Source organism: Vigna angularis, chromosome 4 (genome assembly GCF_016808095.1).
Source record: "Vigna angularis cultivar LongXiaoDou No.4 chromosome 4, ASM1680809v1, whole genome shotgun sequence".
NCBI classification, from domain to species: Eukaryota; Viridiplantae; Streptophyta; class Magnoliopsida; order Fabales; family Fabaceae; genus Vigna; species Vigna angularis.
The window spans coordinates 6,095,506-6,112,013 of NC_068973.1; the positions used below are offsets into that span (position 1 = coordinate 6,095,506).

At 29.6% G+C, this 16,508-nt stretch overlaps 2 protein-coding genes across 2 annotated transcripts; both read right to left on the reverse strand.

Moving 5' to 3' along the window:
* Positions 1–3,797: 3,797 nt before the first annotated feature.
* Positions 3,798–5,540, reverse strand: LOC108330174 (licodione synthase). Its single transcript, XM_017564680.1, has 2 exons — positions 4,652–5,540; positions 3,798–4,457 (listed from the first exon to the last, which is right to left on the reverse strand). The coding sequence occupies exons 1-2, from the start codon at positions 5,525–5,527 to the stop codon at positions 3,798–3,800; spliced, it is 1,536 nt and encodes a 511-aa protein (XP_017420169.1). The 5' UTR covers positions 5,528–5,540.
* A 6,249-nt stretch (positions 5,541–11,789) lies between these two features.
* On the reverse strand, positions 11,790–16,186 carry LOC108331948 (uncharacterized). The gene is made up of 9 exons (XM_017566984.2): positions 15,855–16,186; positions 15,563–15,756; positions 14,746–14,927; positions 14,373–14,657; positions 14,236–14,294; positions 14,086–14,122; positions 13,896–13,967; positions 13,361–13,685; positions 11,790–12,353 (listed from the first exon to the last, which is right to left on the reverse strand). Exons 1-9 carry the CDS (start codon positions 15,973–15,975, stop codon positions 12,009–12,011), a joined length of 1,620 nt encoding a protein of 539 aa, XP_017422473.1. The 5' UTR covers positions 15,976–16,186; the 3' UTR covers positions 11,790–12,008.
* Between the last annotated feature and the right edge of the window lie 322 nt (positions 16,187–16,508).

The window sequence follows — 16,508 nt, forward strand, 5'->3', positions numbered from 1 at the left end:
GATGTTAAAAGTCGATCGTTGATGAATTCAGGTATCCTAAAAGTCGACCGTTGGTGAATTCAGGTATCCTATGGTACAAATGATATTATAATTAATGTAAAATAACGAGTAATTTTTATTACTTTAATTCAAAACGTATTCAATAACAAGGTTGTCATAGTTGTCAATGCACGGTGTCACATCAAGAAGTTTATCCCATATTTGTTATCTACACATTTTTAATGAACATTAAAAAACATTTTTCGTTTTACATCAATTTCAATCTATTTTAATATGAATCATAAAACTTGATATTATTTAAAGTATAATAATAAGTAAACAAAATATTAAAAAAATATATATAATCATGTCACATAATTAATTAAAAAGTTAAACAACAAATGCTCAATAGAAATACAAAATTTTTAACGTCCTCACCACATATAGCATGCCTTTACATAGGAGTATCTTTATTATTTGTATTTGATAGTTGTTGTTTCTTAAAGAAACTAGCTCCATGTGACCCTAAGAATGTAAGGACGTATTTTAAAAGGTCCTTCAAAAATAGAAACATAAAAAAAGTAATAAGAAACGTAAAGAACACGATTAACGAAGAAAATATAAACAACACACGATATAAAGAAAGACAATAAATTTTAAGTACTCTTTATGTGAATCTTAGAATCTAATTGAAAGACTTTAGCCATAAAAATCATTACAAATATCAATTTATACAGTATAATTTTTATCAAATGTTAACTTGTCAATATATTTATATAAAAGACGTAATTTTTTGTTGATTTGATTATAATTTCATACTATCATACTTATCCATATCAAATTTGTTAAAATTGAACAAGTAAAATAATAATTTATTTATTACTTGCTTTGACTTACTTCAATTCTATGATTACAATAAGTTGTTAATAGATCCTATTATATATGGCAAATTGTGAGTTGATTAATTAAACTTTCATTAAATTGTACAATGAATAATGCATACCCATCAATATATGGTACGGTGTACATCTTTCTTTTGGACTCAGTTATCTATATTTGTATATATATGATTATTTGAATTTAACTCTCTACAACAAGATTCAAAAAATAAAGTTAAATATATATAACAATAAAATCCATACATGGATGTCAGACTTTGGTCCACCCACTAGTACAAAAATTGCGTATAACGTTGAATATTTTGGGCTTCTAACGGTGAATTCGCGAACGACATCATATCAGGAGACGTAAAATTGACGTCGAATTTAAAAAATTTGACGTTAAATTAACGTCGAATTTTGTCAATATACGACGTTAACTAAACGTTGAATTTTGTCAATATACGACGTTAATCAATTTTTTTTTTGTTTTTTTAAATTAATTGTGATAATTTTTTACAACTCTACGAGACCTGAAAAATAGAAAAACAACAAATTTTAGTTTTTGGTATTTTATAAAGCATGAACTAGGAACGTGTAGTGTAGTATCAAACAAGCAACAATAATCAACAACAAACAAATTCAATCAAACAACAACAATAAACAAGTTCAACCAAACAACAACAACAAACAAGTTCAACAAAAAACAAAAAACAAGTTCAACAAATAAGTTCTTCAAAACGAAAACGGAAATTAACCTTCAAAAGGTGGGTTCGTCGGAATAAAGTGTCGTCACGAGTGAGAAAGAAAGCAGAATGTGCCTATGAAAAACAAGAGCACTAAAATAATCGGTCAAAACAAACGAAAATCATACATAAAGTAGTTAATTAACATGCATTTGTATCAAATGAAAGAAAGATTACATGGATCGTCAAACTTCGTTTGAGAAAAGTTTGAGAAGAGAAAAGGGTATCGCGCGCTAAGATAAAGTGAATGAATTTTCAATCTCCCGCTCAATTTTTTATTGAATTCACTAACCTTTTGACGTCTAATGCTGAGGCATTCAACGTTTTATATCCTTTTACGTCGAATTATAATTCTAAACGACGTTTAATAATTGCATTTATTTACAAAAGTACCATCGGTCATTTTTAACATTGGTTATTCAGTGGTTGGACGTTGAACGCGTGACGTTATACACTATTTTTGCACTACTGACCATGAACATATTCACGTATCTATAACAATAAAGTTAAGTATATATAACAATTTGAATATTTAAAAAGGGGAGACAATGAAAAATCTTACATGCACCCTAGTTGTAGGATTAAATGTTTAACATCCTTTATCCAACAATGACCTCTCATGCATCATTTAGAGTAATATACAATAGCACATGACACTGGAGGCTAAATATTCTTAAATCCCACTCCAACTTTAAAGGTTCTATTTTCAACCTGTATAATTTTGTTATCAGCTTTGCTAAAGAATCATCTCCTTTTTACTTCACCAACATTGCGTACCATGTCTTCTAAATGGTCACTCATCCATTCGTCCACATAATATGTTCCCCTTGAAGTTGTAGGTTTGTAGTACTTCTCCATGCCAACTCCAAATTGTATCACTCTTCATTATACCATAATGAATAAATTACTACATTACAATGTGTATCAAAACCAAAAAACTAACCTTGATAGAAGGGAGTTGTTGGCAGCAATGGAAAGTGAAGAAATTCCTGACATTGTTGTTTGTTGTGGTTGACCTTTAATGGAGCACGAAAACACGAAATCAAACCATAAACATAAACAAAATCATATCCTCCACTTGTAGAAACATATACATTTATGGTAAATAACCTAAAACTAACCTTTATTCTTCCTTGCACTCGTGAACAAAGTAGTTGGTTCACTTGGGGTGATGGAGTTTGAACTTGCGTAAAGCACGTCAATACTAAACGAAAACGATATAAATCGATCAAAACTAATGAAACAACTCAACAAAGACAAGAGAAACACTCTCATGAGAGGTAAGTGACAAAAAACTAACATTTGTTCTTCGTCTCACTTGTCTTCAAGAATGCAAGTTCAAGCAGAAATAGAAGCACAAAGAAATAGTATGCGTGGATTTTTTTTTTACAAATTTTTACAGATGTGACGTTGAAATGCAAAGAATTCCGACATCTTATATAAGTATTTGACGTCAGAATCTAAGGTATCAGACATCTTATGTTAGTTAACTTTTACAGTTGTCTGCCAAACATTTTAATGAATTCATCAAATTTGAAGGACATATAACATCTAAAGAGTGAAACTTCAACGTTAATTGACGTCGGAATTTCACTTTTGAGATGTCTAATCGGTGTTTTGACAGTCTAAGGGTCAGTTATGTAGAGGTTGAAATGATTCATGTAACTATATTTTAGAGTTTCCAACATTATTTGACGTTAATAATGTGGCATTCCAACGTCAAATAAGCATATAACGTCAGAATAAGGTGATTTTTGACATCAAATTTGAACATTTATTTACAACAAAATCATCAATTATTTTTAACATTGACTTTTCTTATTCTAACATTACGTGAAAAAGCCTATTTTTTTACTGGTGATTGTATTTATATATTACAATTTAATCGGTTAAAACTCTCGTAATAATATATATATTACAATTTAATCATGTTAACGGTTAGAAACATCACTTTAATATTTGTGATACGAAGTAAAGACAAATACCACTTTATATTGTATATAGGTGACTTCATAGCTCACCTTAAAATATTGTATGGTTTAATTAATTAAATTTAAAAGTTCAAGTCTAAGTAATTCATGTATATATATAGATAGATATACTTAAAATCCATAAGAAAAATAAAATTATTAAAATTCCATTGAAAAGGGTGAACATACTAAGCGATTGTAAAGAAGAATACAGAAGCAACTCTTTAAGTGGTTTGATGTATATTGGATATTTGAAGTGGAAGACAAAGCAAGTCCTGAGCCCTTGGAGCCGTTAATCCTGGCCTCTCATTCATATCAATCGCTCTACCATCAGCCTTCAATCCTTTGGAATCCATCACCTCAAAATCAAAACACTGAATGATAGCTCCAAGCAATGCTGGCACCTCTTGCATCACTAAAGATACTCCAGGACACATTCTTCTTCCACAACCGAAAGGAAGAAGTTCAAAATGTTTACCCATTACATCCATCACCCCATTCGAATCTCCTCCTTCACCCACCGTCATGAACCGTTCCGGACGAAACTCTAATGGCTTCTCCCAATATTTTGGGTTCCTTCCCATTGACCAAACATTCACAAACAGTAGTGTGTTCTTTGGGATCACATAATTCTCAATCTTACACTCTGCAACACATATTCTGTTAACCATAGGCACTGGTGGGTGCAGACGAAATGTTTCCTTAACAATGGCTTGTAGGTAAGGTAGATTTTCACAATCACATTCTTCAACAACTTTGTTTTTTCCCACCACACTCTCCATCTCTTTTCGAGCTTTTTCTACCACCAAAGGGTTCTTCATCAGCTCCACCAATGCCCATTCTGTTGAGATGGCTGTGGTATCAGTCCCTGCTGTCAGAAAATCCTACCAAACATATTTCACCAATATACGTCAGAAATCATACTGTTCCTCTCCTAGGTAGTTTTGTATCTACAACAATTGATAAAACGTGAGAGATAAAGAAAGATATGTCAAATAAATAAGTGAAGTTATTGAAGAAAAATACATTAAGATTGTAAAAAAAAAAAAAAATTAGGGTAAAGAAAGCAAGGGTTTACCACAATGAGGGCTTTAACGTGAACCCTGTTAATTTTGACTTGGCAGTTTTCATCCTCAACACAATCAAGTAAAACATCAAGAAAGTCTCTCACGTCACAATCTCCATTTTCAACCCTTTTTCTTCTTCTTCTCATTTCCTCTCGTTTGCAAATAATCCTTTCCACCATAGCATCCAACCTCACAAACAGATCCTCTATCCTCTTCCCAAAACCCTGAAGGTCCAATTTCCCCAACAACCAAACGAAATCCGAAACATTAAACTCCCCGAAGATCTTTGTCACTCCACGCACCACATCACGTGCCTCCTCTGCTTCACCCAACATCATCCTCGAAATAACGTTATTCGTCAACCTAAGCAACTCCTCCGTCACATTAACGGCTTCACCAGCCTTGGCTTTCAAGGCCAGAACCCTCAGAAAGCCACGTGTCTCTTGCTGGCGCAGGTGGCGGAAGTTTTTGATGCTGCGTGAGCCCAGAAGCTCGTTCATGCTGAGCTTCTTGATGAACCTCCAGTACTCACCGTAGCGCGCGAAAGCCAGAGAGGAATCGTAGGTGAGGCGTTTGACGGCTATGGTTTCCATGCGGTTGATGAATGCGTGTTGGTAGGTGTGGAGGAGGAGTTTGGCGTAGTGGGGAGAAGAAACAATGATACAGGGAAGGGAAGCGAAGTGAAGAGAGAAAAGGGGTCCGTGTTGGAGGGCGAGGGTGTGGAGGGATTGGTGGAGGAGAGGACCCAACAGGTGCATGTGCCCTATTATTGGGAGGCGCCACCGTGGAGAGGGAGGGAGGAGGTGGTGGTTGAAATAAAGGGCGAGTAAGAAGTAAAGTATAGGTGCTGAAAGGAAGAAAGAGAGAAAGAGGAGTTGAGGTTCCATTTCTGAGGCTTTCTTAAGTCAAAAAAGAAGGGCCTTGCATGCATGGGATGAATCTAGAGTGTTTATATAGGAAATTTCTTAAATGGGTGGATTTTATAAATATTATCAATATGAGTAATATGAGTAAGTAGTATGAGTAACCTCCTAGTAAAGAAGGAAATGTTAACAAACATTCATATATATATATATATATATATATATATATATATATATATATATATATATATATATATATATATATATATATATATATATATTTATAAGTAGTATGGTCCCATATGTGAGTATGTTTATCATTTTTATCATCTTATGAGAAAATAAAATCAAATACAGAACGAAAATAAGAAACCAGATTGATTAATTAGTTATTTCCAATATTAATTCTTTAGGTATGTTTCCATTTTTTATTCTAAAAATATTATTAAGTATTTTATTTTATAAGGCTTTATTACTAATTCTTCATTTTATTCATAAATCTAACAATATAATTGGTATCAGGTTAGTTTATCATTAATTAGCATGAACTCTAATTTTGATTTTTCGAATTTTACAAGAAATTTTGTTTATAAAATTTGGGGTTTATTTATTTTTATTTAATTATTTTTAAAAGATAATAAAATTTAAAGCAAATAAAAAAAGTTAAATTTGAAAAAAAATACTACATGAAAGGTAAAATTAAATAAAAATATGAACATAAAAAAATCCCCTTATACATGAGTATTCAAAAGTATTGTGCAATATGTCAGAGTAAAGTTGCAATTAAGACCAAAATATTGAAATATTTTATTACCTATATAAAAAAAAATGTCACTATAAATTTCTATATATGATACAAAATTACATTAGACCAATTAGACTAATTTGATGTAAGAATTAAATAAAGCATCCCGCAAGAAGACAAAATCCTATCGGTGGTTCACTTATCCATTCATGAATCTTGAATTGGAAGAAACGTCCGTATGTAGGATGAAAATATTTAAAAGCCACATATCTCAATTCATTATTAATTACTCATAATATATTAGAATGAATTTTTTTCAAGATATTTTTAATTTTAAATCTTTTTTATACCCAAATAGTTTTCAATCTTAAGAAAAATTATATGCATGAGTATATTAAAATAACATTTGTATTTGTTACAGTTTAGAAACAATATAATAGGAAGTTCAAATATTCTTCGAGATCACATATAATCCACCGAAAACAAATTCAACTATACTAGATATTAATATTATTGAAAAGTTTAAATTTAACTCTATTAAAATATACCAAGATTATAATATATAAATAATAAATCTTATTTTATTAAACTTATGCTGTGAAATTAAGTTAAGATTAAATTTTATTCTTTTTAATAAATTCAATTTCAAGATAAAGTAAAAGTTATACATTTTGGATTCTCTGTTTGTTTTTTCTACGTTGTTCCTCTATGTTGTGTCTTCAAAATACCGATGGACACTAATTTTGGTTTTAAAACATATTGAATTTCTTTTTAAAATATTAACATAAGTGTACTTTTAACGCTAAACATAAGATATAACACTAAAAACCATTAGAGAATCTGAATTGTATCTATATATTACAATTTAATCATGTTAAAGGTCTTAAAAAAGAATATATATATATATATATATATATATATATATATACATATATATATATATATATATATACATATATATATATATATATATATATATATATATATATATATATATATATATATATAAAGACAATTTAGTCGATTTTATCAAATTAATTTAAGTTTAAAATTTAGTTTTTAATATAGTATTAAATTTTATCTTAATAGGTTTCTTAAGAATTATTATATCATTTGTTCATTAATTAGACTATTCACAAATATTAAATTTATTATGTTATTGGTAGTTAGATTGCTTTTAGATTATCTATCAATATTTAATCTTATTCGAAATGTCTAATTCTTCTTGTCATTCTTGAATAATTGGTTCACTTGGGATTATGGAGTTTGAACTTGTGTAAAGAACGTTAATATTAAACCAAAAAACGTTATAAAAGAAAAAAAAACACTTTAACAAGAGGTAAGTGATAAAAAAACTAATATTTGTTCTTTCTTGCACTTGTATTAAAAAACGCAAATTCAAACATAAATGAAAACGCGATAAAATACTGAACGTGAGTTATTTTTTTACAAACATTGGAAAGCAAAAATATTTAATGTCTTATATAAGTATTTGTTTGTTAACATTTCCTTTTTTTTATTTCTGATTGTGACTGTTTTTTTTTTTAAATTCAGTCAGGATTTGCATCTATCTATTTGTTTTATTTGTGCTGTTTATTTGTAAAAATCCATTAATATTATTTGTCATTCGTTTTTGCAAAAATACGTTAATAAAAAGAACTTGTATTTTTTCACTTTCATAAAATTTAAAATTGAAATTAAACTTCGGTTTTCATCTTGGTTCATTGCAACCATTAAATAAAAAAAAATTTCTAAATTTCTTTTTATTTAGAGTGATGATATCAAATGAAATTTTTTTATATACTTAAAGAAAATTTGGTATTTTTAATAAACTGAATTTAGACTCGATTTTGAACAGATTAAAATCCCAACTACGTAGAGTAATTTTTAAGTTTTTTTTATAATAATTATCATATGTTTATTAAATCCAAAATTACACATAATTATTACCAAAAATCATACATGTATTTAATTATTTTAATTATTAATAAAGTTAAATTAAGATTGTAATTTTTTTTTATTATTTTAAGAACAAAATATATAAATATTTTTATATCAAACCATTATCTAATTTTAATTTAATAAATATATACTTTATTATTTATTTCTTTTGATCATATTATTATTTATTTACTCACATTTTTATCTTGTTTTCTTTTCATATATAATTTAACGTTTAATGTTAGATATTTTTAAATAGAGAGCCTAAGGTATCATATACCTTTTATATTTTGTTAAAAAATAAATGAAAGTAATGAAAGTGAAATTTATTTTATATCAATACGAAAGTAGCAAACTTAGTTTGAAATTACATTTGATACTTTTAATGTATTATTTCAGCTTTTGAAAAGCATATTGCTTTAGCTTTTCCCAATTTAATAATTTTATGAAAATTGATGGAATGATCGACTTAAGAAAAATTAAAATAAAAACATACCTAACTCTTTTATATTCATTTAGTATTATTCTTTCTTACTTTTATTTTATTTTTTCTTAAAAAAATATAAAAATTTATATTATTATGACCATTTTATTCGTAAAAAGTGTGTGATGGTATTAGTAAAAATAAAATAGTGTTGTAAGTTATAATAAGGTGACAGTTTTGAAAGAAGTATCTGTCGACGAAGCGTTAAAGGAAAGTTGCATGCACCACGTGAGTAGTGACAGACACGATGCAACGGAAAGGGAGTGAGAAACGCACTCCACGAGAATGAGGACTCCTCTAACACTATTAAACTGTTTTTTTTTTTATCACTTTTCATCTATTAAATTCCCATGTTTTAAATATTTTATAAAGTAAGATGACTTAGTATCACACAAATGTCCATGTTCAATTAATACAACAGTTCAAATTAAAACAAGTTTCAAAAATAATCATGGTATACATTTATTTACCATCCTAAAATATGTGTAAACAAATAAATATATAATAAAGTAAATTTTGACATAAATAAGTAAATTATTTATAATTTAAAATAACTTTTTTTAATTTCATACAATTTATTTTGTTTAAAACATTTGTGTGTGTGATTTATTTTAAGACATAAAAAAATGTTTTTTTCCCTGACTTTAATTTTATTAAATGACTATCTAACTAGAAATCGGATGAAAATAAAATTAAAAAATATATATAAAAAATTAATGCTTTAAATATCAATTATTTTTTAATATCTTATTAAATGATGAAATGATTAAAAATCATAAAAAGATAACTAAGAATGAGAATATAGTATAAAAAAAATTAATATTTTAAATATAAGTTATTCTTTAATTATATTGAAAATATATTAAAAAAATTAATAATGGTTACAATGTATTTAGGGATCCAAATGAAAAAAATAAATTATTTATTTTTTAAAAATTCAACTAATTTTTAAAATTATCTATCACGGATTAAATTTATTAAGAAATAATTCTAACTTTAAAGATAATTGACACTGAAGATATTGATATGAAGATTTTAAATTTAAGAAAATAATAGTGTTATTTAATAACTAAAATTATAATTTATTAAATGATAGAGTTGAGATATATTTTTATTTTTATGGTAAGTCAATTTAAAAATAATACTTTAAAAAGAAAAACTTTTATATCAAAATGTAAATAATTTGTATTATCAATAAATAATATTTTTCAAATAATATTATTTTAAGATAAATTAGTATAAAAATCTAGGTAGTATATTATAATTGTCTTCATTTGATATGATAGATTTGAAGGAGAGTGAATGAATGAATTTGAATAGATAGATTTTAGTTCTTTTTTTTAAAAAATTTGAAAGTAAAATAGATGAATTTGGAAGTGAAATTTGTGAATGATTTGAGTGATAGATAAAAAAAATTATTATTACATTAATATATATGATTACTATTTTACCCTTCTAGTTAAAATTAATACATTACTTATTATTATTATTATTATTATTATTATTATTATTATTATTATTATTATATATATATATATATTAAAATCACGGAAAAACACTAGAGTTTTAAAATTTTTTCTCAAAGCGTCCAGTAAGTTTATAAGAGGTATAAGGGGTATGTATATGAAAGTCTTTTAGAAACAAAACAATAAAATACATATTTTATAGTGGTTCACTCAAGTAGAGCTACGTTCAGTTTTTATTTAAGCACTCTTAAGAGATTTCATTAATTTGTAACAACTCTCAAGGATTTCATTAATCTTTAAGAAAATTACACAATTTTTACTTTTCTAAGTTTACAACGAGTATTAGCACCACTCCTTGTTCTCTAGTCAACACGGCTAATTCGAATTTAACCACTCCTAATATACAAGTATTCTAACAATTTCTAACATCAATCATAAACAATTATCTAGACTGATTAACTCAACTAAGGTAAATATAAAGAGTTTTAATAATATCCAATATAATTAGTATTATAAGAGCAAATACATATTAATAAACCTCAAGAATAGGATAAATTCAATAAAAAAAAAATCAAAGATTTTGCATATGTTGGGTCTAGTTTATGTTCATGCTCAAAATACTTTCTAATAACCAAGTTATTAGACTTTCCAACAACCAAGTTATTGAGAGCTTTTGAGTTATAATATTAGTGATTAAAAAAATTAAATATGTACTCATTTTAATATTAGTATATAAGTTTTTGAATTTTCATGAATGAAAATAAACATGGGGATGAAGTTAGTAATAATACGGGTGCGATTAGAAAAAGTATTTGTTTATTGGCTTCCTCAAGCAGTCTAAAACACGCATCTCTATATATTCTTTTAGGGGTTAGGAAGTTAAATCTTGAACATTCTATTATCTAATTACGTATTAATAGGTATTATAAATAAATGTTTACGGGAATTTCGGAACAAATAGTTTATTTTAATTTCTAGTTTTAAGTTTATATTTTTATATTATTATTTGTTATTGAAAAATAATAACATGAATGGTTTCAACATTGACTATTTAAGGAAGCTATTATGTAAAATATTATTTAACACAAAAAAAAAGAAGAATTAAGCTATTAAGATTTAATTATTCTCAAACAAGAAAACGTGGTGTGTTTGGAACCACGTTCATAAAGTAACAGTGTGTTATGCTATAGCTATCATACAACCTTTAAATATTTATCCCTAACTTTCTTTAGTGAAAAAGAGTAAATATCAAGATTGTTAGCTTAAAAAATATAGAAAAAGAAAGTAAAAAAAAAAAAGATTAGATATAGATTAATGATAAAATTATTTAGCTGAAAAAATAAGAAAAATAGATATAAATGAGTGAAAACGTTAAGTTGAAAGAATAGTAAACAGTAGAATGAAGACAGACATTATTTAGAGAAAAACAATACAAAATATTTTTTAAAGTCATTTTACTAGAATATAGTTTCTTATTTATTAATATTGAAATTATTATTACTTAATTCCATTACTAATAAAACAGTGTTTCCGAATATACTCATTTCTTATATGTTACATCAGAAGAGATGATACATTGACAACCTTAATCATTTATTGTATTCATATTTAATATTTTTCTATAATCACTATTATAATTATTACGCAAAATAAAAAAATATTGACATGGTTTATTTTGAAATAAAAGAATTGATAGCAAAACACACAGTTACTACTTTCACACATCTCTTCTACTAAAGTATACGTAAATTGTGAGTTCAAGAACTCTACATACATAACATGAAAAAAGAGACTCAACTGGAAATGCAAACATCTATAACTCAAATGTACACAAAAACGATGATGTTCCTAATGTGAAGTCCAACACATTTAGCCGTCAATGAACTGTTTTGTATAAACACGGTGCCGCCGCTCCCTTGCATAGATGACCCAGAAGATCAAAGACAGCATTACGGCAGCAGATACCAAAACCAATCCAATATAAATCAATTCACTATTTGTCTGTAGGCCAGGACAGTGATCGTTGCTGATGTCTGTGAATGTTTTCCGCACAAAAGTGCAGTCTTGCAGATCAACCAAAAATGGACCATAGTGATACAACCCGTAGCTTATATTCACTGCAGCTTCCATTTGCCCGTAAATCGTCGGCGTCATCCGACCGGGCGTCTGACAAATGCCTGACGAAGAAACCTCACAGGTATAGTTCTTCCACACCTGTTTCAGACAACATTTCATCATTACCAATTTTCTTTCGGGAATATTCTGAAAAACATGATCTTATGAACGCATGTGTAGTAGAACCATCAAACTTAGACATGATGAGAGTCATGAATAGCAGCTATTTACAATGGGATAGAGGTTGATTGATCATCACAAAGAAAAGATTGTCTTACAGAGATGTCTTACAGAGAAATATTCTAGAAGTGGATATTGGGTATCTATTGGTGGAAATATGATTTCTCTTAAGAGTAAGAAACGAAAATGTTATTGTTCGGTCTAGTGGAAAAACTGAATATAGAATTGTGGCCTCAGGAACTTGTGTGAATTAAACAACTGATTCAAGAGTTAAAATTTCTTGAAACTCAACAAATGAAATTATATTGTGATAGTCCCCTCCATATTGTGTTGAACTAACCATATAGAGATCGAGTGTCATTTTGCTCAAATATTAACTTGAATTCTACTGAATTCATTAACTCTAATATTAACTTGAGAAGGCCTCGAATCAATTTAAAAAGTTTCAAGTGAGGTGCATACGATCTAGAGAGGTCTAGGTGGTACCCTATACACAGTTTTGTACCTTTTTCAGTCTCGAATATTTATATCAAAGATGTTCATCAGTGGAAAAACTTGAACAGACTGATTTCCTCCTAAACTTAAGTGTCTGCCCGAGGCCTTCAAGTGGAGTGGTTCAACATGGGTTTGGTGTGTTATGTGGCAAAACAATCTACTTTTGGGTCAAATTCATGTACTTTAGGTGTAAGTTTTAGCATATTGGCTGAATGGATTGCAACCATAGTTATAAAAACCAACCCAATGGGTTAATAGGTTCATCAGTGGTTAAATCAATAGGTTGCTAAATAAAATGGATGACTATTTTACGTAATGAACCATTAAGGTGATTTAATGGGTATTTTTCTTATCTTACAACGTGTGTGTGTGCCTAAGCTTTTCATTCCTGGACATAGAGTTACTTTTCAAAATCTTAATATAGTCCTTACCTCCGCAGCATTGTCCAACGGAACTTCCCCGGGTGCACACGACCGATTAGTGAGGTCAGCATTAAATGGATTACAAAGAGGAGGCATCAAGGGGCCTGATTGATTGTAATACAAGGGTCCAGCAGCAGGTGGGAAATTCCTGTTCGTGACATTGGAAACTACGTTGTCAACTAATTTAACAAGCTGATGAGTCACTTCCCTGGTCCGTGTCAAGGTTTCCTGGGCAGTCGCATTATCTACACACGGAAGAATTTCATCCAAGGCTGTCTGTGCAGTGGGGTTCTGCACCCACTCATCCATGGCAACACATGTATCTTCAACCACACTGGTGCAAATACGCAATAAAATAGCTTTTTGTTATACATGTGCAACACAAGTGATTATAGCAGAAAATGGACTTTATCAAATGAGTGACTCATAATAGACAAGTTAACATCATCAAATGAGTGACTCATAATAGACAAGTTAACAGAGTAACCGCAAAGGTGAAAACTAAAAAGTTCAATACAAATTCTACAAAATAGAAGGGACTTACTTGTGAAGAAAGAGAAATATACCACAAAGTATAAATGTGCCAGCAACAAGAATCCAACCAATGAGGATCAAGCTGCAGTCATTGAAAGAACATGATTTACTGACTGGTGATTAGATGGGATAAACTATTAAGAATTACAAAGTCCAGAAATAAAAAAAGATTAGAAAAATGTTCAACTAGTTTAACTTACAAGTACACAAGACCTTGCAGACCAAATATTGATAATACTGCAGAAAGTTGTGACCGCAAAAACAATCACACGAGACGACAAAAAATCTTTATCATTGAGACAGAAAATAGAAACAGAAACAAGTACTAAAACAGGATAAAAGAAACGTACAGAATCCAACAAATGCAAGAAAGAGCATAACAGCAGCAAGAATAACCAGAGCCAGTCTCCTACAGCACATAATATATAATTGTCAGAAAAAAAAAGACATTTTAAAACCTCAAATCAAATCAAGATTACTAACTAACATTGCATCTATGACATCTCTAATTGTCTCTGAATTATCTTTAGTCTTGCTGGAAAGTTCTACAGCAGAAGAATTAATCTTAGTCTTAATATCGTCAATCTCCTTCTGAACATCAGCAGGCAAAAAAACGGCATCAACTCCAATCTTCTTAGCTGCATCAAGATAATCTGACACATTCCTGAGGTTTTCAGCGGTAAAGTCTGCCTGACTCACCACATATTCCAGAGTGTTTATGGTGCTCCCGTGAAACTTCCCCTGAGAGGTGTAAAGAAGGACACATCCAACTCTAACACAACCAATCACACACATTTAGAAAACCTTAAAAGTCATATGAATCAAAGATAACATATTATGTGCCAAAGAAAGAGATATACATTGCTGCAACGGTGAAGAGGATGAGGAAGATCAAGGATAAAGCATAGGCCAGACGTGAATAACCGTAAGGCTCTCTTGGACAACAGCAGTAGCACAAACAGATTATGGATAAACTAAGTCCAAAAATCACAAACCAGACCGCAGCAACAACAAAGAAGGGAACCGCAGTGAAAATAACTGACTGCACCAAAAGACAACAAGGCAGCCAAATATTATTAATAGTTCCAATGCAGTCAAATCATTACAACATAGCAATTTTCAGCTACCCTCTCTACTATTTAAGATATGATTGATAGAATTAAAATAATTTGAGTCGTTCCCAACTTAAATTACATTAAATTCTATAGAAGTTCTGTTGTCAGGTTTCTCAAAAAACTAAAATACATAAACTAATTTTATTCTGGCTTGTCTTGTTATTTTCTTCTAGCTGGGAAATTTACCTAGAACTTAGAAACAAAAAAAAAAAAACTAACAAAAATTGGAAACAAATGACAAGCACCAAGTTAGAAGCATAATTTAAAATTAAGAAAAAGAATGGTCATGCGTGATCAAGGAAAGTTAGGTGGGAACGGAAAGTGAGTCACTCTCAACATAAACACTGATTTTTTTATAAAAGTTTTCTCATGCCAGTTCTCAAAAAACTGAAATGCATAAATTGAGTTTAGCTTATACGAAATAAGTTATTTTATCCTCTTATTTTTTAGCTAAATTTATCCAAATGAACTAGCAAACAAAAGACACCGATAAAAAGCATGATTTTTAGAAGATAAAAAAAAGTCATGAGTGGTGGGTATTAAAGGTTAGGTAGGAACTGACAGCAATGTAGTGGCGATTGCTGATATTCCAACCACCGGTGTAACGGTTAAAGTTGTCCAAAGGGTCCTTCCTCGTAGTTCTTCTCTGAGCCAATATCAGAGACGTGTTGCTCGGAGCATCTTCAGCCATCGATCTCCTCGTTTTCCACGGTAGCACCTTCGGGAACTCTCCCCAACCACCACCCTCAACTCCATCTGAAATACACCCAGAAAACAAAAACACAAACAAAGCACACCCATTTCAGAAAAATAAAAACTTCGAAACGGACAAGGGAAAGTAAAAAAAAAAAAACCTTGATAACGCAAGGAATGGAAATCAGAGGTTTCAACGGCGGCGGAGAGAGAGAAGAACGATAAAGGTAGGAGAAGGGTGAGAAGGAAGAGAAGTGAAGGGTGTGGTGTGAAGCATGGCATAATGGTTTAGTGGGTTTTGGTTAGATAAGTGGGTTTTTTTTCTTTTTCTTCTTGCGGTTTCCCCAGAGCTTCTTCTTCTGGTTCTGGAGAGAGGCACAGAGAAAGAGTGTGGGAGGGAGAAGAACAGAGAGAGACAGCGTTGTTGGTGTGTGAGATGATAAGAAGTTTTTTGAAGATAGTTTATTTTGAGGTGAGATCTTCGGCATTTCGCGTCTTCGGAAACAGACACTTCGTATTTGTACTTGTAGGCCCTTCATTCACCCTTTGTTTGCACCTTTTCGAAATCGTGTTTACTTCAAAACCGCCTGACCAAAATACCCTCGTCTTTTGACCCTTTTTTCCTTCTCACTCCTCCAATTACACTTTTGTCCTCCTCTACTTCCAAAACTATTTATCACTTTTTTGTTTTATTGTTATTATTTTTTGAAATTTGGTTCATTTATTTATGAAACCTCAATTAAATTCTTTAATTTTAAAATCACAATGGTGACTGGTTTAATGTCGATCTAATTCTTTTCGTTTTAAAATTTTAA